Here is a 24,716-nt window from a genome sequence, read left to right on the forward strand (position 1 = left end):
ATATAGTTGCGATGGAGAAGGTACAGAGAAGGGCTACCAAAATGATAATGGGAATGGAACAGCTCCCCTATGATGAAAGACTAAAGAGGTTAGGACTTTTCAGCTTGGAGAAGAGACGGCTGAGGGGGGATATGATAGAGGTGTTTAAAATCATGAGAGGTCTAGAACAGGTTAATGTGAATTAGTTATTTACTCTTTCGGATAGTAGAAAGACTAGGGGGCACTCCATGAAGTTAGCATGTGGCACATTTAAAACTAATCGGAGAAAGTTCTTTTTCACTCAGTGCACAATTAAACTCTGGAATTTGTTGCCAGAGGATGTGGTTAGTGCAGTTAGTGTAGCTGTGTTTAAAGAAGGGGGATTGGATAAGTTCTTGGAGAAGAAGTCCATTACTTGCTATTAATTAAGTTGACTTAGAAAATAGCCACTGCTATTACTAGCAACAGTAGCATGGAATAGACTTAGGGCCAGATTTTAAATGCCCTGCGCGCGTAAATCCGGCCGGATTTATGAGTGCAGGGCCTTCGCGCGCCGGCGCACTTATTTTGCATAGGCCGCCGGCGCGCGCACAGCCCCAGGACGCGCGTAAGTCCTGGGGCTTCGTAAAAGGGGTGGGGAGGGGGCGTGTCCGGGGCAGGACCGGGGGCGTGGTGCCGGCCCGGGGGCGTGGTCGAGGCCTCCGGACCAGCCCCCGGGTCGGGTGATGGCGCACCAGCAGCCCGCTGGCGTGCATAGATTTACGCCTGCTGGTGCACTTTTAGCAGGCGTAAATCTGGCAACAAAGGTAGGGGGGGGTTAGATAGGGCCGGGGGGGTGGGTTAGGTAGGGGAAGGGAGGGGAAGGGAGGGGAAGGTGGGGGGAGGGCGAAGGAAAGTTCTCTCCAAGGTCGCTCCGATTTCGGAGCGGCCTTGGAGGGAACAGGCAACGCGCGCCGGGCTCGGCGCGCGCAGGTTGCACAAATGTGCAGCCCCTTGTGCGCTCCGACCCCGGATTTTATAAGATATGCGCGGCTACGCGTGTATCTTATAAAATCCAGCGTACTTTTGTTCGCGCCTGGTGCGCGAACAAAAGTACGCCCTCCCAGTCCGCTCCAATTATGAAGCGGACTGGGAGGGAACTTTCCTTTACCCCTACCTACCCTTCCTCCCTTTTCCCCTCTCCTCCTTGACTCCTAAACTAATCTTTTTTTTTATTTCAATACTTACTGCTCCTCTGGAACCGAAGTATTTTCTGGATTTGATTACTGCAATGGCCTATTTTTAGGTTTATCTGATTCTTCACTACACCCATTACAGCTTGTTCAAAATGCTGCTGCACGTATTTTATTCAGCTCAAAAACCAGAGATCACATCTCCCCTGTTCTAATTGCTTTATATTGGTTCCCTGTTTCACTTCGTATCCAATACAAAACCCTCTGTCTCATTCACAATTTAATCCACAACCCCTCTACTATATGGCAGTGCACTTTACTTCAGATATATCAACCACCAAGACAACTACGCTCTGCCGATAAATGTTTAGTAGAAGTTCCTACTGTCTGCCTTGCCAGTTTAGGCTTTACCCGACACCGAGCTTTCTCGGTTGCAGGCCCTTCTTTGTGGAACTCCCTTCTGGATCACCTTAGATCAATCCCTATTAACAAAGATTTTAAGGAACATCTAAAAACTTGTTTATTCAGGCTTGCTTTTACCTAACCTCTTTTACTTTCTGTTAGTTTTACTATAATTTATTCTGTTTAACTTGTGATATTTTTGTAGTCTTGCTGTAATTTATTATGTATGTTTAATATTGTAAACCGCTTGGCCCCTACCTCCATTGTATCAAGCGGTATATAAGAGTTTTTCAAATAAATAAATACAGTATCTTCCGTGCCAGCCAGCTGACTCACGCTTCCCAAGGACAGTATCTAATGGCGCTGTCCCGCCCCGTCCCCTGCCCCGCCCCTCCCCGCCAAGACCACGCCCCACAGCCTGCCCTTTTCAGATAGGCCGGCACTTCGATGCACACACAATACCCAGCCACACACGTAATCCCCGAAATTTACGCACGTGGCCCTTTTAAAATTTGGACGTTAATAAGACAAAAGGGTATCCGGGTGTTAGTTTAAATATTGATTTTGTAAGAAGCAAAACTGAAGATGGCAAAGTCTAAAATGGCCTACTGGTGGAGGTGGTGGAGGGCATCACTGTCACAGATTTTGGACATGCTTGGGACACACGTGGAGGGCAGTGGTGGAAAAAGAGTTGAGAGGTTGAGTGAAAGACATGGAGGAGGGGGAGTTGGTGTTGGACTGCATATGGGAATTTATTCGCACATTCATGCGAAGTGGAGGAATCTCAGCTGTGAAGACTGAATAGATCACTTTAGTCAATATTTATGATGATACTATATAAATTATGGTTACCTTAAAGGCTAAATGACCATGGCTTTGAATAGTAATATTCAAAGGTAGCTGAGTAGTTGAACCACACATTCAATTCAGTTGGCCATCCTAACATGCTACTTTGACAACATTTCATTCTTTTGCAGTAACCTTCTTTTGCAAATTTTTCGGACACCTTTGTACATTTCCCATTTTTATGAATCATAAGACATTCATTTTTTGGCACAGTGCGTATGTGCTGCCAAGTTACAATTCTTTTTTTATTTTGCAAAGCAGTTGCAGTATCTGCTCTTACTCTAATCGACAAAAGAGGCTTCTTGCTTTACTTGATGCCAGTTTTGCAGCAGAGGGAATCAGGTTACTATGCACAGTCTGGAGGTTTAGCGCAATTGTAAATTTATTTAATATGAGACTTCAAATTACCTTGGACACAGTCAATAAATGGGGAAATAATTGTGCAGCCTTTCTTGGACACAGGCTGCTCTTATCTAGTATAATGTTGACATAATAACAGCTGTACATACAAAATCTCCTTACTCGCATTGTTTCATGAATTTTGGAAGCTAGATAGGAACAGTGTGGGGGTGCTGGCTGGGAATGCAAAAGTTGTGCCTTGAACCCTGATGGTATTCAAGCACTTGTTGGAAAAGCCTGGAGGCCTTAAAGTGAGCTATTATCATAGATGCCTGTGGCTATACATGGCGAGGGCAATTTTGAAGAGCACTTGCCTGAGTAAAATGGCCTGACCAAAAACTCTCACCCTCTAATACAGCTAATGGATTCCATTGCTCACTTAGTTTAAGCCATATTAAAAAGAGGAGCTCCTCTGGGTGTGCTTAAGTCAGAGGAGGAAACTACATGTGTACACTGGACTTAAGCCAGCCAGGGATGCTGTGGGGGCAGTGCTCCCAGCCAACACCTCCCCCTGCCCACCCCGCCACCGGCTCAGAGGAGGCAGTCCCAGCCAAATGCAACAATAGCAACCTAGTGCCCAGGCTCGGGGAGGTCTTCGGGTTCTGTGGCCACTGAAGAAGGGCTGTGGCTGTGATAGCTTGCGCTCCGTGGAACAGGGGCAGAGGGGAAACCCGCAGGTTTGAGCAAACGAAGGCTCATGGATCGATGGCCCCAGCAGAGGCTAGCTGTGATTGAAGCGGAAGCACAGAGGAGCCAAGGAAAACTGTGTAAGCCAAAAAAAAAAAAGATTCATTACTGGCCCTTCCACAAGGAGAAACTTTTCAAGGGTGTGCACAGCTAGCAATTTCAGCAGCAGTTTTTCTCATGATTAATAAAACTGTGCCCCATCTAGTTTAGAAATGTGACCAGAAATTCCACAGTTTAAACAGCTATCTAACATGATTGTCTTCCTGTTCTGTCCATGCAGCTTCTTGAAGTGTGTATGCAAAACTGTCGACCGAGTTTCCAGTCCTTAATTGTGAAGAAAGACTTCTGTAAAGCTGTGCTAGTTAAACTGCTGAATCCAAAGTACAACCTACCTACCTACCTGCAAAACAGAATCTTAAACTTTATCATGGTAAGCCTTGCAACAGCTGAAATTTCTAAATTCATTTATTTTACAGACTAATGCTAGTAGTTTTAGGCCATACACTTAGACTGCAGCGTTTTAAATAGTCTAGTTTTGACCTGCAGTGGCGCATTTGGTTACACTTGGAACTCTGATCCAGTGAGAGCCTGGAAGCTGAGTACAGTTGAGCCTTAATGCAACAATAGCGTGCAGTATTTCTTCCAACAATGGAAAAAAAATTAGTAATGAGCTGTTTTGCATGCTTGCAAAGCAGTTCATTGCTAGGTAATTTCATGGAAATAAAAAAAAAACCTCCCAAGCCGTGTTATTTTCAGGAAATGCCCCGGGATTAGCATTCCAGTGCTCCTTAAAAGGCCTGAGTGATCGGAAGTACCATCGTCAATGGAGAAACCCCCCCCCCCCCCCCTTTCCCACCCCACCACCCTCCCCCACTGAGGCAACCTCAATGGTCAGAAATAACAAAAACCAATTTAAAAAAAAAAGGTTTGCGCAGGCCCCTTCCCTTCCAACCCTACCCCTTTTGCTAAATTCCAAGCAGCAGCCCCCTCTGGCCCTTCCCTCATTGCTGTACCTTAAAAACTGTGGTGGCCTAGTGGGACCCAGAGTACCTGCATTGCAACTTTTTACGCACAGGGCAGAGTGGTAACTAAATTTCCTGAAAATAACCCAGCTTGCAAATTTTTTTGCCATGGGGCGAAAGTATAAAAGTAGCCAAATGGTGCCAAATTGAAAATAATAGCACAGGACTCAGAGCCCAGGGCACTCCTGGCCCCACTAGGCCACCAGGGATTTTAAAGGTATGGAAAGGGGTGGAATTTGGAAGAGAGAGGAGGGGAATTTTTTGTTTTTTTCCTGAATTTTGGGCCTTGCCTCAGGGGAAAAGGGGATCACACCAGATCTCCAGGGGGTTTGCTATACCTCTTTGGGCCTTTATCAAGATGGCAGCCCTGGACTGTGTGGCTGCCATCATGCAGAACGTTTGGGAGCTACTAACCTTTGGTATTTTACCACCAAGGAAATTGCTATGGGGTTTACTAAACTGGGATACTTGGTACTGCAGTTTAGTAAATCCTGAAGTATTTTCTCCCTCTGGGGAAACTCAGTAAATGACCCCTTAAGTTTGTCCCTGAAGTAATGGAGATTGACGTGACTTGTCCAAGGTCTCAAGGAGCATCAACAGGAGACATGGGATTTGAACCCTGGTTTCCCTAGATCTCAGTCTGCTGCTGAAATCATTAGGCCAGTCCTCCACTCCTTGTTCCCTTGAAAGATGTCGTGTGATAGTGGGGTATCAACCTGACAGACCTCTCAGATCTTCCATATTCATTTATTATAGCTTTTCAGCACTTTTCTTATCATTCATTTCTGTGACACAGACATGGTCACAAGGTTTTGGAGGTTCTGTTGATGTCAGTGACGTGAAAGAAGTATACCTGGAGCTAATAAAGAAAGGAATCCAGTTTCCATCTGCACAGGCTAATGGAGAAATGCACATGGAAGAAGAGCACATGGTAGGTACCGAAGCTTTGGGGGAAACTATAACTGCCTGCACAGGGCAAATGAGATTTTTACTTTCTCTACTTTGCTATTCGATCATGAATCTTGAGGAACAATGCATTCATGATCCTCATTCTCTTCCCCATTCATTTCAATTACTTCCAGTCCATCACTTTAAACCAGTCCTGGTTTTCCTTCCCTTGACTCTAAATTCCAGGTGTTCTGGAAATGTAGTCCTGAATTGTGAATTGACAAATTCCCTGAATGCTGAACCATAGGGTTTTGCAACCAGGACTTTTTTAAAGTGGAGTAGAGCTTTTTGAGTGGTATGTCTCATACAATAATCCCTCATTTCTCTTTTCCTCTTGCTTGGTTTTTTACTGATTTTATTTTTGGACTACAGTGTCATATGGTATGACCAGCAATGGTGGGCACATCAGATAACATCAATGGTTTTCAGCCCAGTCCACAGGACATGACAAGCTAATTGGGTTTTCAGGAGATCCACAAGGAATATGCCTGAGAGAGATCTGCATCCAATAGAGGAAGTGCCTGCAGATCTCCCTCATGCATATTTATTGATATATCCTGAAGACTTGGCCAGCTGGGTGTATCTGGAGGACTGGGTTGAGAAGCAGTGGGTTAGATGTCTGGTAATGATGAAGCAGAGGAAACCCTAGTATCAACATTCATGTAAAAGACATAACGCAATCACAAATGTATAATATACTTTGAAAGTCATTTAACCATTATATATAAAGAGAGATTCTAGATTCTATGAGATTTCTATTAAAAATAAAAAAATGCCTTGGGCTTGATTGATAAATGCAGAGGTTAGAAAGATCTGTTAGAAACCAAGAATGCATTTATTTATTTAGTTGATTTATATTCCGCCTTTCGGCACTTCAAAGAGACTTAGGCATTAATAAAGCCACACGAAATTGCTACTTTTCATGAATCCTTTCTCCAGAAGGTTTAACACCAACTCTTATGTCAAATGTGGTGAACTCTCAAGAAGCTGATGGCAAAGTCTAATCTAGTGCAAAATAATACAAATTCCGTGGTTTACCCCAATATGCTTCTATGGTGGTGGTTCTTTTTTTCGCACACCTTTTGAATTTTTGCCTAACAGTTAACTCTGGGACGAGAGCTAAAAGAGGGCCAGAGAAAGCCCCAGTGTGCATCTGTAGCCAGTTCTTCAGAAAAACTTTCTTCACAAGCCTAAATCTGGCATCAGTTTAAGTCACTGGATTCGTTGTTTTCCCCAGTGTTTAATTACATTATCATACCAGCTGATTTTGTCTTTTTCTTTTTTTTACTCCAGAATCTTGAATGACTTTCTTTTGAAGTTCACATCACAAACCTGACTTATAATTGTTTTCTCCCCTTACTGTGTGTTACCAGAGTTCACATCAGGCCTCAGAGAAGCTGCCCACTTCTCCTTCTGTGCCCTACTCTGCAGCACCTGCTTCCAGGGATGTGACAGTACTGCTGGCTCCTGAACAGGTGTGGTAATGGATTGTTTTAGATAGTGACTGGCTTTTATTAGCTTTTAGTTCTGCTCTAGCTGGAAGAACAAAAAGAAACATGGTCAAATAACTTTGAAGAGCTGGGGTCCACTTTTCAATACGTTCAAAAGTGATAGAACAAGCTTTTTGTGAATAACTTTGAATTTTAATATTTCTAGAGTACCACAGAGCCCTCACCCAAATGATGGAAAATCGAAGGGGTTTGATTTTAAAAGCGTTACTTGTGCCAAAATGCCCACATACGAGAGTATCTGGGCCACGCACGAGCGACATGTATTTTAAAAGCCGGAAATTACGTGCGTATATGCACATGCGCGATTAAAAAAAATAAAGGCAGAAAAGGGGTGGAGTTGGGGGTGGGGCATGGGCATTCTAGGGCGGGACCAAAAGTTACATGCATAACTTCGTATTTGAAAACCAGAGGCCTCAGCGCATGGTGACTTGTTAGCCATGTATCTTTACTGCTGCTCATGAGGAATAAGTCTGCAGATCGTGACAGGGTGAGGGGTCTGGGTCAGCTGGGGGGTATGCAGAATGAAGAAGCTGAGGGGTCTGGATGACCTTGAGATTGACTGGGCAAACTTCTGTACTAATTTGAAAAACTGGGAATTTTCCTTGTGCAAGCATGTTTTAAAATCCACTTACATACGCGAGTTAAAGCCAGCAAAGTTCTATGGGAGATACACGAAGTAGGTTTGCTAGAGTAACATCTTAAAATTAGGAGCATACTATGCATGGTAGGTGTATTTTAAATCATGAATGCACAAGTGTGCTTATGATTTAAAATTCAAGCATATCTCCGCTTGTGCGCTGATTCGTGCATGTATGGGCACATGCACGCTCATTTTAAAATTAGCCTGTAAATTTGAGCATGGTGATATTAAAAGTCACTTACTCCAAGTCCATTGGTGAGCAGAGCTGAACTTGAGTTTCCAGGGTTATTTATTTATTTATTTATTTATTTATTTATTTATTTATTTATTTATTTAGAATGAATATACTGCCTTTTTATCTGAAGGTGACATGTAATAAAATTACTTTCCATTAAAAAAAAAAATTAACAAAACAACAGATCCTAATCCCCAGAGGTAATCCAACCAATAAAACCAGCTATCCAGTAACTAACTACATCAATGGCTAAAAGCCATCTCGCATAGCTACATCAACTTTCTTCTGAAACACATTTGTACATTCTAGCCCAATAGTTTCCAAACCTATCCTAGTGACCCCGTATCCAATTGAATTTTGGTTCCTAATCCTGAGATAAATTTGTATATATCAGGTTTCTAATCGCACAGGATTAGGAACCACTGACCTAGCCCCTAGGTTATACTGGTAGCCCATGCTTGACTTTTTGTGATCTTGACTACAGTTATCATAATGTCATGTAGCCTGGGTCTTCTTGCATTTAGCTTGGGTTTCCATAGAACTGGACTTTCTGAATCTATTCTTGGAAACCAAGGACAGTGGATGTTATAGAAAAGTACTACAATGAGGGGGCTCGATAACTAATTCTAAACCAGTTTGATCCCACAGGTAGAATTTTAGTAGATAAGCTTTTATATATAATCAGATTACAATACTGTATAATATTTATTATTAACCTGATATTTTACTTTCAGTATTCTATTTAAAAAGAAACAGAAAAACATTTTCTACTGGGGAAATAAGAGGAGATGGAAACTCTTAGTGGGTAATGTTCAAAAGGATTTACATGCATAAAAGTAGCATATTTCATAGCAATTTTCAAAAGCCCACTTACCAGAGCAAAGTGCATTTACACACGTAAAATTACTCCCTCTGTTTATACCCAGGATTATACCTTTAGGGACTGAAAAGGTGGGGTAAAAAAGTAAATAGAAACAACAAACTAGAATGAAGAGTGATTAACTTATTCATTAAATGGAGTCTTACTAGAGCACCTATTATCTGAAGCCGCATTATCCAGAAAAAATCTTCTTACCTGGGAGTGCCTGACAACCCATAGAGTGGAAGGAAGGAAGGCTTAAAAATAGCTTCCCCTTTTAGCTGGCACCTTTTTCTGTTACCGCAGCCCCTTGCCTTCCTGACCCAATTATCCCTCCCCATCCCCCATGGCCCAGCCAAGCTAGCAAGTGGAGCTGGAAGCCCAGCGCTTCAACACATCTAACGCCCTGTAGCTGCTGTAGACAGAAGTAAGCTCCATGTGGGAGCATTAGAGGGGGATTGGCTGGCTGGCCACACCATTGGAGGGGGACCACAATTCATGACAGACCAGGGCATCAACGATTCAGGTAACAGTCCATTCCACAGTGAAGGGCATTATTCTTCCAAAGGTAAGCATCTGTAATTTTGCAGAAAAGTTAACAGTGGAAATTTTGAAGTTCTGGTTGCCAGGGGGCGTTATTTTTATAGGGTTTTCTCCTATTTTACCCTTTTCACAAGTCCTTGTCATGGCAAGGGCCTGTGGATAAGGTCTGCTTCATGTCTAAACATGATTTATCATTTTAGGCTACAGGTTTTGTGATTTTCAGCTTGTTTTTCGTTTAACTAGATAATGGCAGTAGATTTTTCCCACACGTCTCGGATGAGCTGTAGGCCAGAAATCATTTTACATACTAGGAGTTACAGAAATTGCAGCACCCTGCAGTGGAGATGCAACTAAGGGCAGCAATTATTTATATTGCTAGCCTGCTGAGACACTGCAGAAGTAAGGAAAATGTTACAGAAAGCACTAAAGGGAGAAAGCAAGCACAGAAGATAGACTGAGTGACAGTAGCTTAGAGTCATACAGTGAGGGAGAGGCAGTGGTGGAATTTGAACCTGGGTTTTGGAATCCTCTGCATTTATAAGATTTTTTTTCTGCTCTAATTTTTGTGGAAAAGCAGTATAGCAAGCCAGTAATCTAAAAACTACACATTGTGATCAGTAGGCAGCCCTCTCACACAACCTCCCATCTTTTCCAGGGTTTAGCAGAAAAATAAGAAATCATTTATTTTCAGTAGATAATGGATGGAATATTGAGCAGGAACCACAGTGTGCATCCACTAACATTATTCCCTTGTGTTATAATGAATAGATTGGAAAATTGTACAGTGAACTGGATATGGTAAAAATGAATGTGACAGTGATGTCAGCAATACTGCTAGAAAATGTTCCTGGCTCCGAGAAAGCTGAAGATATGGACCTCTTACAGGTATCTTCTAGAGATGTGCAGTTTTTGTCGCTTTGAAACACAAATGACAGAAAAAAAATAACAAAATTTTGTTTTAATCCTTTTATGTACACTGGTTGCAATCAGCATACTCTAAAAGCAAAACAATAAATAAAAAACATTAAAAAAAGGGGAAACATAACACAAGATTTTTTATAGATGCGCACCCCTATTTCCCTCTCACTAATATGGTCTGTTGTCATTGACTGATAACTTGGGCACCTAATTTTCCTTGGCTCTTCCTCTTTTAGGGGTAGATTTTATAAATTTACGCAAGTGCGTACTTTTGCTGGATTTTATAAGATACGCGTAGCCGCGCGTATCTTATAAAATCCGGGGTCGGCGTGCGCAAGGTGCTGCACATTTGGCCTCAGAGGGAACTTTCTTTCCACCCCCCTGCACCTTCCCCTCCCTTCCCCTACCTAACCCACTCCCCCGGCCCTATCTAAACCCCCCCTACCTTTGTTGGCAGATTTACGCCTGCTTTCAGCAGGCGTAAATCTGCGCGCGCCATCACCCGACCCGGGGGCTGGTCCGGAGACCTCGACCACGCCCCCGGGCCGGCGCCACGTTCCCGGTCTCGCCCCAAACCGCCCCTTGACCCCCCCGGACACGCCCCTGGACACACCCCTCCCACCCCTTTTACGAAGCCCTGGGACTTACGCGCGTCCCGGGGCTGTGCGCGCACCGGCGGCCTATGCAAAATAGGTGCGCCGGCGCGCGAGTGCCCTGCGCGCGTAAATCCGGCCGGATTTACGCACGCAGGGCTTTTAAAATCCGGCCCTTAATGTTTTCATCTTTCTTTTGACTCTGTCTTCAAATTGTGGGTGAGGATATATGCTTTCCATTCATTCCTTCTTGAAGACAGGAGTTGCAAACACTGCTACTAATCACTGCCTCTTGGAGGATCCCACTGGCAGTCGGTGGCTTGAGTAGAAGGCGAAGAGTTGAGTGGATACGAGAGAACTTTGCATGCTTGGTGTCTCTGCAGAGGACAGAACTGTTTGTGTACTGTACATCTACCTAGGTGAGGCATTCCGAGAGAGAGAAAAAAGAATATCCATAGCATTCATTTCAACTCAGGAAGTCTCTCTGGCCCTCCAGGGCATTGATGTCTTATAACTGCAGAAGTGTTGCGATTTTTTAGTATCTTCTGTCAACTTTAGGGGTGTTTACTGGAAAAGTTGTTGTTAGTTTTTTTAATTTTAATTGATATATTTTTGTTTCATTTATTTAGTTTTGTTTCATTTATCCATAATGAAATGAACACACAAAACAAAGTAAATCCAGAAGACCAAAATGAAATAATAGTCGCCCTCCTAATGTCTATCAAACCCACAAACAGAAAAAGTGTTCCCTACCACAACCCCTTCTTACCTTATCAAGGGGTCTTCCATGAGCAGGAGTGATCGCAATCAATCCTGCCCTGCATCTCTAGTTTTTCAAAATGGCCACTGGGCAACTCAAGGCTGGCATCATTTATGTTATGCAGCAGATTCTATCATACAGCATAATAGTATCAGCCTTGGGTTGACTGGCGGCCATTTTGAAAAACTGGAGCTGCAAGGCAGGGGTAACTGGAGAATGCTTCTGCCTATAGACGACTACTCCCACAAAATGGGGTAAGAAGGGGTTGGAGGGGTAGAGGGATACCAGAAGGGCCTAGATGAGGGTGAGGGGGCCTTTTTGTTTCACAGGTTTGCGAAAGGAGGGACCTGGACTGGGTGTTTTTTGTTGTTTTTTTTTTAAATGGCAAAGGTAGCAGAAAAATAAGAAATAATTGAATACTGGAATATTGAGCAGGAACCACAGTGTGCATCCACTAACAAAATGACATAAAAATGAACTAAACTTTGTTCTTTTCTTCTTTTTTTTTTTAAATGAAAAAGAAACAAAAACAGGAAATGTTTGACATTTCCCGTTTTGTTTCAAATGAAAGCACATCTCTAGTTAGCATGGACTTTGAATCAAAATCTCTACTGGAAAACCTTAGAAAAACTAAAAAATGAAAATGGACTTCAGTAAAATACTAACAATGGATGACGGCCAAAAAAAAAAAGACTAATTGGCCTCCCCTTAGTCTGCCTGTACTCACTGGGAAGGATATATCCCAGCTCCTGGCCATACATTGTGACCCCCTTGTAGAAATCATTATTTATTGAATACAATATTTGTTGTCATTCTCCTTTGTCCTCAACCCTTTGGGTAGATGAACATACATTATCCCCTATTTAGTTCCCCTCAGCAAACTTTCCTTCTCATGTCTAACCACAAAGCTTGTAATATTCTAAATGGCTACCAATACTAATGCGGTTGTTGCCCAAACATCTGGCATCCTAGGTCTCCTGACTTTTCTGAAGAGTACTCCTTCTAGGGATATGCAGAGGGACCGCATACGTTACATTCGGTATTCGTATTCGTCGGGGGGCAGATACGTTGCATTCGGCAAGGGGGGCCCCCGATCCGTTCATGCGTTCCATTCTTATTTGTTTCCCTGCTAAAATTTAATTAACTACAACCCCCCACCCTCCTGACCCCCCCCCCCAAAGACTTGCCAAAACTCCCTGGTGGTCCAGCGGGGGTCCGGGAGCCATCTACTGCACTCACGCCGTCGGCTGCCGGTATTCAAAATGGCGCCGATAGCCTTTGCCCTTACTGTGTCACAGGGGCTATCGGCGCCATTTTGAATACCGGCAGCCGACGGCGTGAGTGCAGTAGATGGCTCCCGGACCCCCGCTGGACCACCAGGGAGTTTTGGCAAGTCTTTGGGGGGGGGGTCAGGAGGGTGGGGGTTTTGTTTAAATTCGCTCCTTTAGACGGCCGAATAATTCGGTGAAGATTCATTGTATTTGTGGGAATCGCGATACGTTTTGCTTCCTCACGAATACAACGAATATGGCCCTATACGTTGTGGATTACCAATACGTTGCAAACAAATGCACACCCCTAACTCCTACCCCATCCCCTCTACATTTCTTTGTAGGGGAAAGACAACCTCTCTTTCTGCTTTCATTTCTCTCTTATGAGCAATCAAATAATGGGATGCATGTAAGAGTTTTCGATTGCTGGTATGCACAACTATGTGAGCTTGGAGGTTTATTTTTTTTTTTTACTTCTTTTGGCAGCAATTAAACAAAACTTGTCGAGAAATGCAGGAAAGGATCCAGGAGCTGCTAATTCAGGTGCAGAACGATGATGTAACTGCAGAACTAGTGCAAGTGAATGATGACCTGAACAATGCCTTCCTAAGATATGAAAGGTAAATAAATGCAGGGTCCCAGGGATAAGGTTTCCTGAAAAGGAAAGCTGTACTCATGGCAAAATGCCATGGCCTTCAGTCTAGGCGGCACTGGGGAAAGCTAACAAGAAATGTGTCCAAATGAGCTCCTGCCATGTTCCTGTACTATGGAAAAATATCTTGCAGCTCTTCATAATGTATTCACTTCATTAGGCTCTTCCCCATAAAATATATGCTTTCGAATTCAGTAGCCTTTGTGTAAATAACTTGTAGATTATTTTAGTATACCTTGAAACTGTTTTGGCTTATTGCAGGTTTTCTAGAAACAGGACTCGCATATCAGAGGAAGACTCAGGGAAGGGGATACTTGCACAGGTAATGCCGAAAAGCAATAGATTCTCAGGAAGACCTTCCAGGGGAGGCTTAGATGCTCAGCACATTTTACAAGGGTTGGTAGCAATGCAGGTAGTTTAATTATTTACCCCAGTACGATGCAACTAAGGGCCACAAGCCATATCTCATCTATCCATCTTCCTTTCCTGGTTCAATGCCACAGACTCTCGCTTCCCCATGACTATGGAACCTCTGTGCTTGCTCCCACATCTGGATTTCCTCATAGGCAACAGAGGCAGTTGCCTCTAGTTCCAAAATTTCAAGGGGGCCATGCCAGCAGCCTGAATTATGTCACTTGTTCAAAGGCCCCATCCTGCTCCTGGTGCTGACTAGCTGGCAGTCTCGATGCATCTGCAGGACTCTTTGACGCAGGTAGACATACCTCTATGTCTTGGTTCATGCCGCCTAGCTGGAACTGGGAAGCTGGGAAGTTTATCCTGCCCATAGCCAAAGATTAAGAGAGCAGGGCCACGGGCAAGCCCATTCTGCCTGCGGTGAAGACAAGAAGGTCCAGAAGGGCCACCTTCGGTCAAAGATAAGAAGAGCAGCCTAAGACAAGAGGCCTGGCAGAGCTGCCGGTGGAGCCCTAGTAGGCTGCCATGAAAGGAGAAAGGGAAAGGCCCAGAGTGAGAAAGCAAGGGTGCCTATGTGTTTCTATGTGAGTGAAAGAGTGAGAGGGAGCTTGTGTTTGTATGTAAGAGAGGGAGAGAGAACCTGTTTGTGAGTGAGAGGAAGCCAGGGTATGTGTGTGAGAAAGCAGAGAGAGAAAGAGCCTGTAAAAGGGAGTGAGAGAGCCTGTGTGTAAGCGAGAGAGGAGAAATCTTGTATGAAGGAGTGGGGGTGCCTGCATGTGTGTGTGTGTGCACACGTGTATCTAAGAATTACAGGGAGTGTGTGTGTGTGCATGCACACATATTAATATATCTGAGAATAAAAGGGATCCTGTTTATTTTTGTGTGCATGTGTCTCTGAGAGAGGGAGCCTGTGAGAGAAAGAGAGAACCTGTATGAGGGAGTGAGGGCGCCTGTGTGTAAGTGAGAGAGGGTGTGGTAGTAACAAGGAAATATGAACAGAGAGGGAGCCTGTGTAGGTATATGAGAGAGAGAGAGAGGAGAAAGTTTTTGTGCAACAACTCTCCCTACCTACCTTACCAGCTAATCTATGACAATCTCAGGGAATCTGAAATAAAAATTTCCCAGGTATGGAGAGCAGGTGATTTTTTAATCTTTGTTTGTATTGGGTGTTATTTGATTCAACTGTACCTGTTCTACGCCCGGGCAGCGAGCCTTTTTATTGGCACATCTGCTCTTGTTTTGAGCAGAATTTCCCTAGAAATTCACTGTAAGAGTGTCCCTTTCCACATACACACACCCTCATACAGGCTCCCTCACTCTCTCGCGCACACACACACATCCCCTCATATAGGCTCCCTCTCTGAAACCCACACTCAAGCATCCCGTGCACTCCCCCCTCTTACCAACCAAGCTGTGTCTTGCACTCCCCTACACCCCCTCTCCTTTCTCACACACACACATTCTCTCTCACCGGCATCCCCACCCCCATGCTCTCTCTCACACCCTCCTGCTTTCTCTCACCCTCCCCTCCCCGACACACATTCTCTCTCACCGGCATGCCGTGGGACCTGCGCCGTTCGCAGCGAAGATGAAGGCCTTGGCTTTCTGAGTGCCAAGTACTGATTCATCATGCATTACAATAGGCCTAATGCCATATGGGCTCCAAGTGTCTTTTTTACATTTCAGCAGGGTTTTCTGGTTGGCATACAGCAGTGCCTGTAAATATAATATATGTGTTGTAAATTTTTACCTCAGAAAACTGTACTTCGAAAGTCCTTTGTCATGTAAAATCTGTTACTACAAATGCATAATTTTTAATTATGTGTGGGTTGGGCCAGGGGGAGGAGGAGGGGGGTGCAAGGCTGACAGGTTCACCCAGATTTGCATGCATTGCCTCCGTTGTATGCAAATGTATCTCATGCACAATCTTTGTGAATATCCTGAAAACCTGGCCTGTTTTGTGGCTCTTGAGGATCGGAGTTGGCCATCCTTGACCTATGGCACTGGCTCTGAGGACACAGAGGGATAGATATTCAAGACATGTTCAGCGCTATTTAGCTGGATAAGCAGGACTTACATGGCTAAGAAGCAGCCACAGAATATGCGTCTATGTTCAGCAGCTGCCACTTATCCATATAAGTCCCTTATAAGGCTAAAAGTTACACACATAAAAAGTGGGCATGTACTGGGAGGATTAGGGGCAGATCAAGTTAACCATATAACTCGTATGGCTAACTTTACATCTAAGCTTAGATGTCTTAACTTAGCTAGGTAGACTTTATTGGTAAAGTGCACACATATGTGCGTATATAGTGGCTTTGCCGTGCCGCTGAATATACATCGTAACTTAGTCGTCTATGTTCTAACTGGCTAAGTTATTTACACGGCAAACTTTGAATATCTACTCCAGAGTATCTAGGGGCCCAATTCATCAACATCTTTCCCCACATAGGCCTAGATTCATCATTTTGCTATAAATATAGCAAAAATAGCAGCTGCGATAAAATAAAAAAAGGGGGCCATAGTTAGGATAATTTTCTTGGTACCACATCAGTAGTATTTTCACAAAGTCCAACAGGATTTTATCACAATTGGTGGTTTGAGCTGCTGGTGTTGGTGGAGAGAGGGGGTGGGGGGGGGGAGGGAGAGAGAGAGAGAGAAAGAAAGAGAGGAACTCGAGGCTTACAAAAAAGTTAACTTTATACTACTGTAAGAGGGGCCACTCAGGGGCGGATTCACGATGACGACCGGCCCGGGGATTCGCCGCCCAGGAGATACCACATGATCTGCCAAGCGCGGCTCTGTCACGGCCGTGCTCGGCAGACCACGTGACAAGAGTGACCAGCCCACTGGGGGGATGCCCGATCCCCCGATAGGCCCATCCGCCCCTGGGGTCACTAGTAACTCGGGGTGAGGTTTGTGGGCTGGGGTGGGTTCTGGGGGGCAGTTTTACATGCACAGTCATATATGCAAACAGAACAGTTACCATCAGTGAAGATTTAATGTGATTTGGAGGGATGAAAGGTAAAAGAAGAGCAGATATGTACACTTTACTCTCTACCTACCTTGATTGCAGCTAGATAGCGAGAGCATCAAGCTAGGTAGAGAGAACATGGTAAAAATCTACTTTTCTTTTACCTTTCATCACTCCAAATCACATTACCGTATTTTTCGCTCCATAAGACGCACTTTTTTCCCCCAAAAGTGGGGGGAAAATGTATGTGCGTCTTATGGAGTGAATATAAAAAAAACCCTAAAAATCTAACAAAACCCCCCCAACCCTCCTGACTCCCTCAAGACCTGCTAACTTAATTTACTACAACCCCCCAACCTTCTGACCCCCCCAAGACCTGCCAAAAGTCCCTGGTGGTCCAGCGGGGGTCCAGGAGCGATCCGGGAGCGATCTCCTGGACTTGGGCCGTCGGCTGCCAGTAATCAAAATGGTGCCGACGGCCCTTTGCCCTTACTATGTCACTGGGGCCGACCAATGGCAGCGGTAGCCCCTGTGACATAGTAAGGGCAAAGGGCCGTCGGCGCCATTTTGATTACTGGCAGCCGACGGCCCAAGTCCAGGAGATCGCTCCCGGACCGCTCCTGGACCCCCACTGGACCACCAGGGACTTTTGGCAGGTCTTGGGGGGGCAGGAGGGTGGGGGGATGTTAATTAATTTGGCAGGAGGATGGGGGTTGTTAATTAATTTAAAGGGTTGGGATGGGGTTTTTTTTTGGGGGGGGGGGTTCCCAGAGAAAGATAAAAGTTTTCTGATCTGGGGAGTGGACCAAAATGGCCCTCCCCAGAACCGAAAACAAAATGGGGAGGAAAAAAAATGTTATGCACTCCCCTAATTTGCTCCATAAGATGCACAGACGCCCGGGGACAGAGCCAGTTTAGCACACTTTTTTTTTTTTTTTTTTTTAAATTTTCCCCCTCTGAATCCTAGGTGCGTCTTATGGTCAGGTGCGTCTTATGGAGCGGAAAATACGGTAAATCTTCATTGGTGGTAACTCTTCTGTTTGTACGTATGACTGTACATGAAAAACTGCCCCCTCCCCCCCAAAACACAACTCACCCCCAGACCTCACCCTGAGTTCATAATGCCCCCTCTTACAGTGGTATAAAAAGTTCAAATACAAGTGAGCTTCCACAGAGGCTCTCCCTCTCACCTCTCCGAACTGGGATTTGCAATAAATCCCATAATGCACAGCCATTAGTCATAACGCACAGAAAAAGGCTGCAGTTATTTCTGGCGTTAAATCCTGCGACAGTGTGCGTTACATTATCACAGGCAACGTTAACCAGCCCTCATTTCAATTTACTTGCCCAAACTCTTCCCACTCGACTACTAATTTTACATTTTTACATGCATTTCGCGATGCGGTATTTATTGCATGTGTTATGCCATTATTGCAGGCAATAGGGCCCTAACGCGAGTGATAATGCCCTAATGCGTTTTGATAAATGACAATCATAGTGAGAGTAATTTTCAAAGCCTTTTCTGTAGGTAAAACAGTGCTTTACCTAAGAAAATAGACTTTTTAAAAATTACCTAGCCAAAATGTGGGTAAAGGTACGCACATAGGGGTAGATTTTCAAAGCGTTACGTGTGCTGGGCTCAATTTTCAAAGGCCAGGTCACGCGTGTAAGTCCCGGGGCCTCGGGAAAGGGCCGGGGAGGGTGGTCCAGTGGATCGCTGTGCCGGGGGATCGCGTGCCAGCAGGGTGCTGGCGCGCGTAACCTGCGCCTGCCCTGAGGCAGGCGCAAAAGGTAAAATAAAAATTTGGGGGGGGCGGGTAGGTTAGAGGAAGGGGAAGGGAGGTTAGTGTAGGGGGTTGGGAAGTTCCCTCTCAGTCTGCGCCGAAATTGGAGCGGACTGGGAGGGAACTGAGGAAGGCCGGGGCGTCGGTGCACCCCCTTGCGCGCCGACCCCTGATTTCATAACATGCGCGCACATGTTATAAAATTGGGTGTCCATGTATGCGCGCTGGGTAGTGCGCGCGCATCTTTGAAAATCTACCCCATAGGGCCTATATGTGTGTATTATACCCACAGTGTGAAAAGTTTCCTTGTGGGTGGGGTTGAGGCAAGGGCTTGGAATCATGTACATAATTTTTGCATTTTCAAAAGCAAGTGTTTAATTTTCCCCTCCAAAACCTATGCACATACAGTGACGGGTGTACATGTAATTAGGTATTTTCGATGGCGTAATTTTCAAAGAGAATGTAAGCGCAAACTTTCCCATTGAAACTTGGTGTAAAGTACCCACAGACTTTATACCAATGTGGGCAGTTACACAATTACCCCCAGAATGGGAGAAAAGCCTTAGTAAATCAGGTCCTAGGATAGCAGTATTGTACTGATATTTCTGCACTTTGAGTATCATGATTTTGTAATAATACATTAAAAATTACAGGTATGTGTTAACTAAAGGATTTACCAGTATACTGTATTCATCACCCTGTATAATAAATATACATGGATTATAATTATTATTACTGTATTTGCATGGTATCTTTTTCAAAACCCTCCTCTCCCATGATTAAAATGTTGGCGCATTAATAGTGAAATATGCAATAAATTAATGAAGGTATTCATAGGATGGAGTAAAGGAAAAAAAAACAATTAGGTAGAAAAAGAGGTGAAAATATGCTTTTTCAAGCAAAGCTGAAAGACGGGGGAAGGGAGGGAAAGGTGTGAACTAATGGGGAAGTAAGGTGAGGAAGGAACTGGCAAAGTGAAGGACTGGCACTGATTATACAATAAGAGGTGAGAGTGAGGAAATGCACAGCAGGGCTCTGGCATTCAGCTGATAGACTGCAGTGATAAGCTGCTGAACTGTGAGCAGGTGACTGTGGTCTCCTTTGCAGAATGTTTCGCTCTGAACCGGAACCAGGATTATGGATGCAAGGGAGTCACGGAGGCTTCACCGCACACAAAGGGCACTATTCAGATATTCTGTTTCCAGTCAGGGCAAAGGTTTCTGCTTAGTCTCCAACATGAAATAGAATACTGTCGGTTCTTTCTTTCCAATTATTTTCCTTCTATGCATTTCTTGTCCGAGAGCATTCCTCTCTAAGACATCCAGTTGGAAGAATTTGGAGGTGTGTTTAAAAATTACGCATCTGAGCTGGTCCAAATCTCTCTTTTGGAAGCTACGGACCAATAAAAATCGCTACATATTTGGTTCCCTACCCAGCTCGGGAACTGAGGATAAAAAGAATTCCACAAACCAGTGTATTAAGTTAGTCCAATGAAAAGTTTCTCACCTACACCTTGTTTGTCGACCTTTAATTCCACATAAACCAATGAAGAAGCCATGCGGTATTATTACTGAGCTCAGTTGTTACAAATTCCCTGGCAGAGGAAAAACTTTCTTGATGTTTTCTGTTCTCCACTTGCCGTAACATTTACCGTGCAGTGTCCATTATTTACAGTACATGTCACAGATTTTTCTATTTTATGCCAAATGCACAAGATCATTGTTTCTGAAATCATAACAAAAACCTATGATAAAGTTATGGGTATGTCCTGGAATTGCTTTGCATAACTATATCTATATTTATACAGATTGCAGAAAAATATCTCTCCTGATGGCAGTTTTCAAACCGTTCGGTTTGCCGCAAAGTCTGTGTGGGCATTTTCCATGTGGACTTTGCAGCAAAATTTCCAAAGGAAGGCGTAGGCAGGCATGCCATCCCTTTGAAACCTTTTCTACTCATGGACATTTGTGCCCGGTTTGCATTTGGGTAGACTTTTTCATGGAATACGAGGCACGCAGGCTTGAAAATAACAATCTCCGTGCATTATTTTCCAATCCTACCCAAAACAGCTCCTCCCCCCCCCCCCCCCCCCCCCCCAGCCAACTAAAAGTCTGGGTGCTGGAGAATGATACACACACGTTTGGGTGGATTGAAAAATAACACATCTCAGACAGCCGATTTGCGCAGTTCCATCACTGTTTATCCACATAAATGAATGAAAATCACTCTTTCCCTGGTTTTCTCCTGAAGAGGGCCCTCCATATCTTTTAACTAACCTGACTTCCTTAGGAATACATGTGCCAGTCCTGGTTTCTCTAGTCCCAACTTCCAATGTTCTGAGACTTGCGAGCATGCAATTGTATATTGGGCAAAGGAAAATGAAATTTTCTGCCATTTTCTTAATTTCTGTTTCATTTCAACAAATAAAACTTTTGGAATCAGCTTCATCAAAAAGGACCTGGTGACTCACCTTTATGTTGTTTGTTTTTTTTTTGTCTGGGTCCTCCTGGAAATTTAAAGCTTGGTACAGATGCATTGAAACGTCAGTGAACCACCACTGGTCTAGCTCAGTTCAACCTAGATTTCTAACATTATCTAAATTCCCTGAATACACAGACATGACCTGCAGAATGTGAAATAAAAGTGGAATTGCTCCAATAAATTACCTTTTTTTTTTTTTCATTAACAGAATCATTACACACCATCAGCTCCTGCAAGTGAATTAATTGATCTCAGCTATCGATCTTTTCCTTCTAACGTTCCATCGACGGCACCAGAGAGCTTGACAGTGGGCTCAGAAATCCCCGCGAGTTCTTTATTGTCGCCATTGGCAAGTGAGTAAGCATAAAGTTTGCAACATCAGGCGCAAGTTGCCCGGCAAAACGCGCAGAAGTTACAAGTATTTCCAAAGCGGGCTTGTGTGCATAGGTCCGCTGTGAAAAAAATTATCCCGTCAGATCTACCCGCGCACCTGCTGAAATGTGTGTGCAGGATGTTTCTTGAAAATGTGCATGCAAGCTTTAGGACATCCAAAAGTGTGTACCCAAGTCCAAACCTCTGCCCGTATCCGCCCCTGGGTATGCCTCCGCTCAGTCTGGGTACACGTACCTGTATGCGTGTACTCGTCATAGGTGCATTCGTTTACCCACATATCGGGCAGGCAATTATGTAAAAGGCTACTTCTGCACATGAAACAGTGTTTTATCCACCGAAATCTTTTTAAAAAATTACCCTCTTAGTGGTCAATGTAATGAAATGGCAAGAGAGCAATCGGAGAGGAGTGTTGGAAGTTACTCTTGAGTCAGCTGCAGCCCCGCTTTCTTAGCCACAGGAGGTGGCCACAATATCTGATGAGTCCTGGCTGGGAGAGTATGAGAGAGAAAACAGGGGAAAAATAATGAAGGCTGCCGATCATGTCTGTCTGATGAGAACAAGACAGAAAAGAAGTTTAGATGGGAAGTTGTTTATAAAGAGGATCAATACTAAAAGTAAGGATCTAGAGCACAGGTAGTTGTTAATGTATTCTAGGATTATACTTTCCCTGAAAGCGGTCCGATTCACTCTCGTATCTTGATACAAGGATGTGAAATGAGGCCTCTCGCCCTAGGAGCCTACTTGCAACAGTGGAAGACTGGAGTTGCTACCCCTGCTCTGTTATTTATCTCAGTAGTCTCCAGGCCTCTGTGCCTGAACTGAATCTATCCGGTACAGTATTTTTGTCTTTCCATTAAAAAAAAAAAAAAAAAAAATCAGATCAGATCAAAAATCTCAAAGCCATCGTTGTTGGTGCATCAAGAGATTGCAAAATCTTTATGTTGTTGGCAGCTCTGTGATCACCTGATCACACGCCTTTAATTTACTAGTTAAAAAAGTGCTTTTTTAAAACGGTAATAGAAATGAATAGGAAAGTACATGAGTTCCCCCTGTCTGTCCAACAGCACCCAGCAAATACCTACAGCCTAATAGTATCGTCAGCAAGCAGAAGGCAGCTTGCACTTTACAAACTATTTTCCTCAAGCAGTATCTGGACACATAAAACAGTCATTTTTAATTGGTAAACCGAGTCACAACAAGCCATGTAACTTGATGTTCTTGTTTGTTCCTTTTAATAGTATGGCTATTTTTGTTTTTATTGGTAGTTCAAGGTGAGTTATAGTCAGGTACAGTAAGTATTTCCCCTATCCCCAGAGGGCTTACAATCTAAGTACATTTTCAAAGGGCTCACACATGGAAAAATAACATCTACACATGCAAGCAGCATGTAATTGCACATGTGCTATTTTATAAATGTCAAAAACATGCACATATTTTTGGTTACACATGCAAATTTACTGGCGCAAGACAAGGGGCAGTCTAGGGCGTTGCAGGGTGGGGTCAAGAGGCATGCGTGGAAGTTGATATTTTATAAGAGATTTGCGCGTATAAATTATCGAACAATTTTACATCTGCTAATTGAGTACAAGTGAAATCGGACTTGTCTGTAAGTTTTGGGTGGGAGGTCTGTGTGAACTGAAGGGAGTTCAAGGTGAAGTACTCTAGAGCAGCACTTCTCAACCGGTGTGTCGCGACACACTAGTGTGTCGCCAAACACCGGCAGGTGTGTCGCGTCTCTCGGTGTCCCACTGCCCTGTTGTACTTTCCTTCTCCCTTTTTCCAGTCCCCGAGGGCCGATTGGAAGCCTCCTTTCTTCCTACCCCCATTGCCCAATGGGAAGCCTCCTTCATTCTGCCTGCCCCGCGCAGGCTAATCGGAAACCTCCTCCCTTCTACCTGCCAGTGGGAGTAGGAAGAAGGGAGGAAGCCTTTGATTGGCTGGTGAGGCAGGCATCAGAATGCCCGGGGGTGGGGTGGGAGGAATAGAAGTGTTGAACTCTGACGAAACAAGGCCGCCACGGGACTGTGGCGGCGAAGAGAAAACCAGATCCCGACGAAGCAAGGCCGCCATGGGAGCCCATTCCCATGGCGGTGAAGAGGAAAACCCGACCCCGACAAAGCAAGGCCGCCACAGCCCGTGGGGCGAAGAAGAAACCCGACCCGACCGAGGCCACCAGGGGAGCCCATCCCCATGGTGGCGAAGAGGAAACCTGACCCCGACCAAGCAAGGCCACCACAGCCCTTGATGACGAAGAGGAAACCTGACCCCGACTGAGGCCACCATGGGAGCCCATTCCCATGGTGGCGCAAAAAGAAGGCCCACTGGAGTAAAGCCGCGGTGGAACTGGAGCCCATCCCTGCAGTGAAGGAAGAAGAGGTTTTTGGTGAGAGCTTGTGTGTCTGTGTGTGAGAATGAGAACTTGTGTGTCTGTGTGTGAATGGATGCATGGGTGAGAGCTGGTGTGAATGGGTGCTTGGGTGAGAGCTTGTGTGTGCGGGTGTGAATGGAATCCTGGGTGAGAGCTGGTGTGTGTGCCAGAGGATGTGGTTAATGCAGTTAGTATAGTTGTGTTTAAAAAAGGATTGGATAAGTTCTTGGAGGAGAAATCCATTACCTGCTATTAATTAAGTTGACTTAGAAAATAGCCACTGCTATTATTAGCAACGGTAACATAGAATAGACGTAGTTTTTGGGTACTTGCCAGGTTCTTATGGCCTGGATTGGCCACTGTTGGAAACAGGATGCTGGGCTTGATGGACCCTTAGTCTGACCCATTATGGCATGTTCTTATGGGTGCCTGGCTGAGAGCTTGTGTGAATGGGTGCCAGGATGAGAGCTGGTGTGAATGGGTGCTTGGGTGAGAGCTTGTGTCTGTGGGTGTGAATGGGTGCCAGGGAGAGAGAGCTGGTGTAAATGGGTGCTTGGGTGAGAGCTTATGTGTGTGGGTGTGAATGTGACAATACTAGCCTACAAATGTTTTACTGACATATCAGATAATATCCATGTCATCCATGGTATCATATTAAAAAGAATGTGCTGTGATCTACTAAAAGGACAAAAGGGGATTTGTTTTATTCAAGAATATACCTTCCAGGGGGTTAAGTTCAGAATGTTTGCCTTGAATTTGTTTGAGAGTAAATTAACCCAGCCTGCTTACAGTAAGAAAGCAAAACAAAACAAAACCTTTTCTACCACTCACTATAATCTTTAAAGAAAGTTCTGTATTCTCTCTA

The 24,716-nt window shown here is 44.4% G+C and overlaps 1 protein-coding gene across 3 annotated transcripts in view; it reads left to right on the top strand.

The window, feature by feature from the left end:
• Positions 1 to 24,716, top strand: part of TOM1L1 (target of myb1 like 1 membrane trafficking protein) — an 89,162-nt gene that overhangs the window by 19,773 nt on the left and 44,673 nt on the right. For all 3 annotated transcript variants that reach the window (XM_029600675.1, XM_029600674.1, XM_029600676.1), the window contains 7 exons: positions 3,766 to 3,915; positions 5,304 to 5,438; positions 6,829 to 6,930; positions 10,012 to 10,128; positions 13,272 to 13,405; positions 13,699 to 13,759; positions 21,299 to 21,443. In XM_029600675.1, coding sequence (XP_029456535.1) covers positions 3,766 to 3,915; positions 5,304 to 5,438; positions 6,829 to 6,930; positions 10,012 to 10,128; positions 13,272 to 13,405; positions 13,699 to 13,759; positions 21,299 to 21,443 — 844 coding nt within the window. The remainder of the gene's footprint in view (positions 1 to 3,765; positions 3,916 to 5,303; positions 5,439 to 6,828; positions 6,931 to 10,011; positions 10,129 to 13,271; positions 13,406 to 13,698; positions 13,760 to 21,298; positions 21,444 to 24,716) is intronic.

This window comes from Rhinatrema bivittatum, chromosome 4 (assembly GCF_901001135.1).
Source record: "Rhinatrema bivittatum chromosome 4, aRhiBiv1.1, whole genome shotgun sequence".
Lineage (NCBI taxonomy): Eukaryota > Metazoa > Chordata > Amphibia > Gymnophiona > Rhinatrematidae > Rhinatrema > Rhinatrema bivittatum.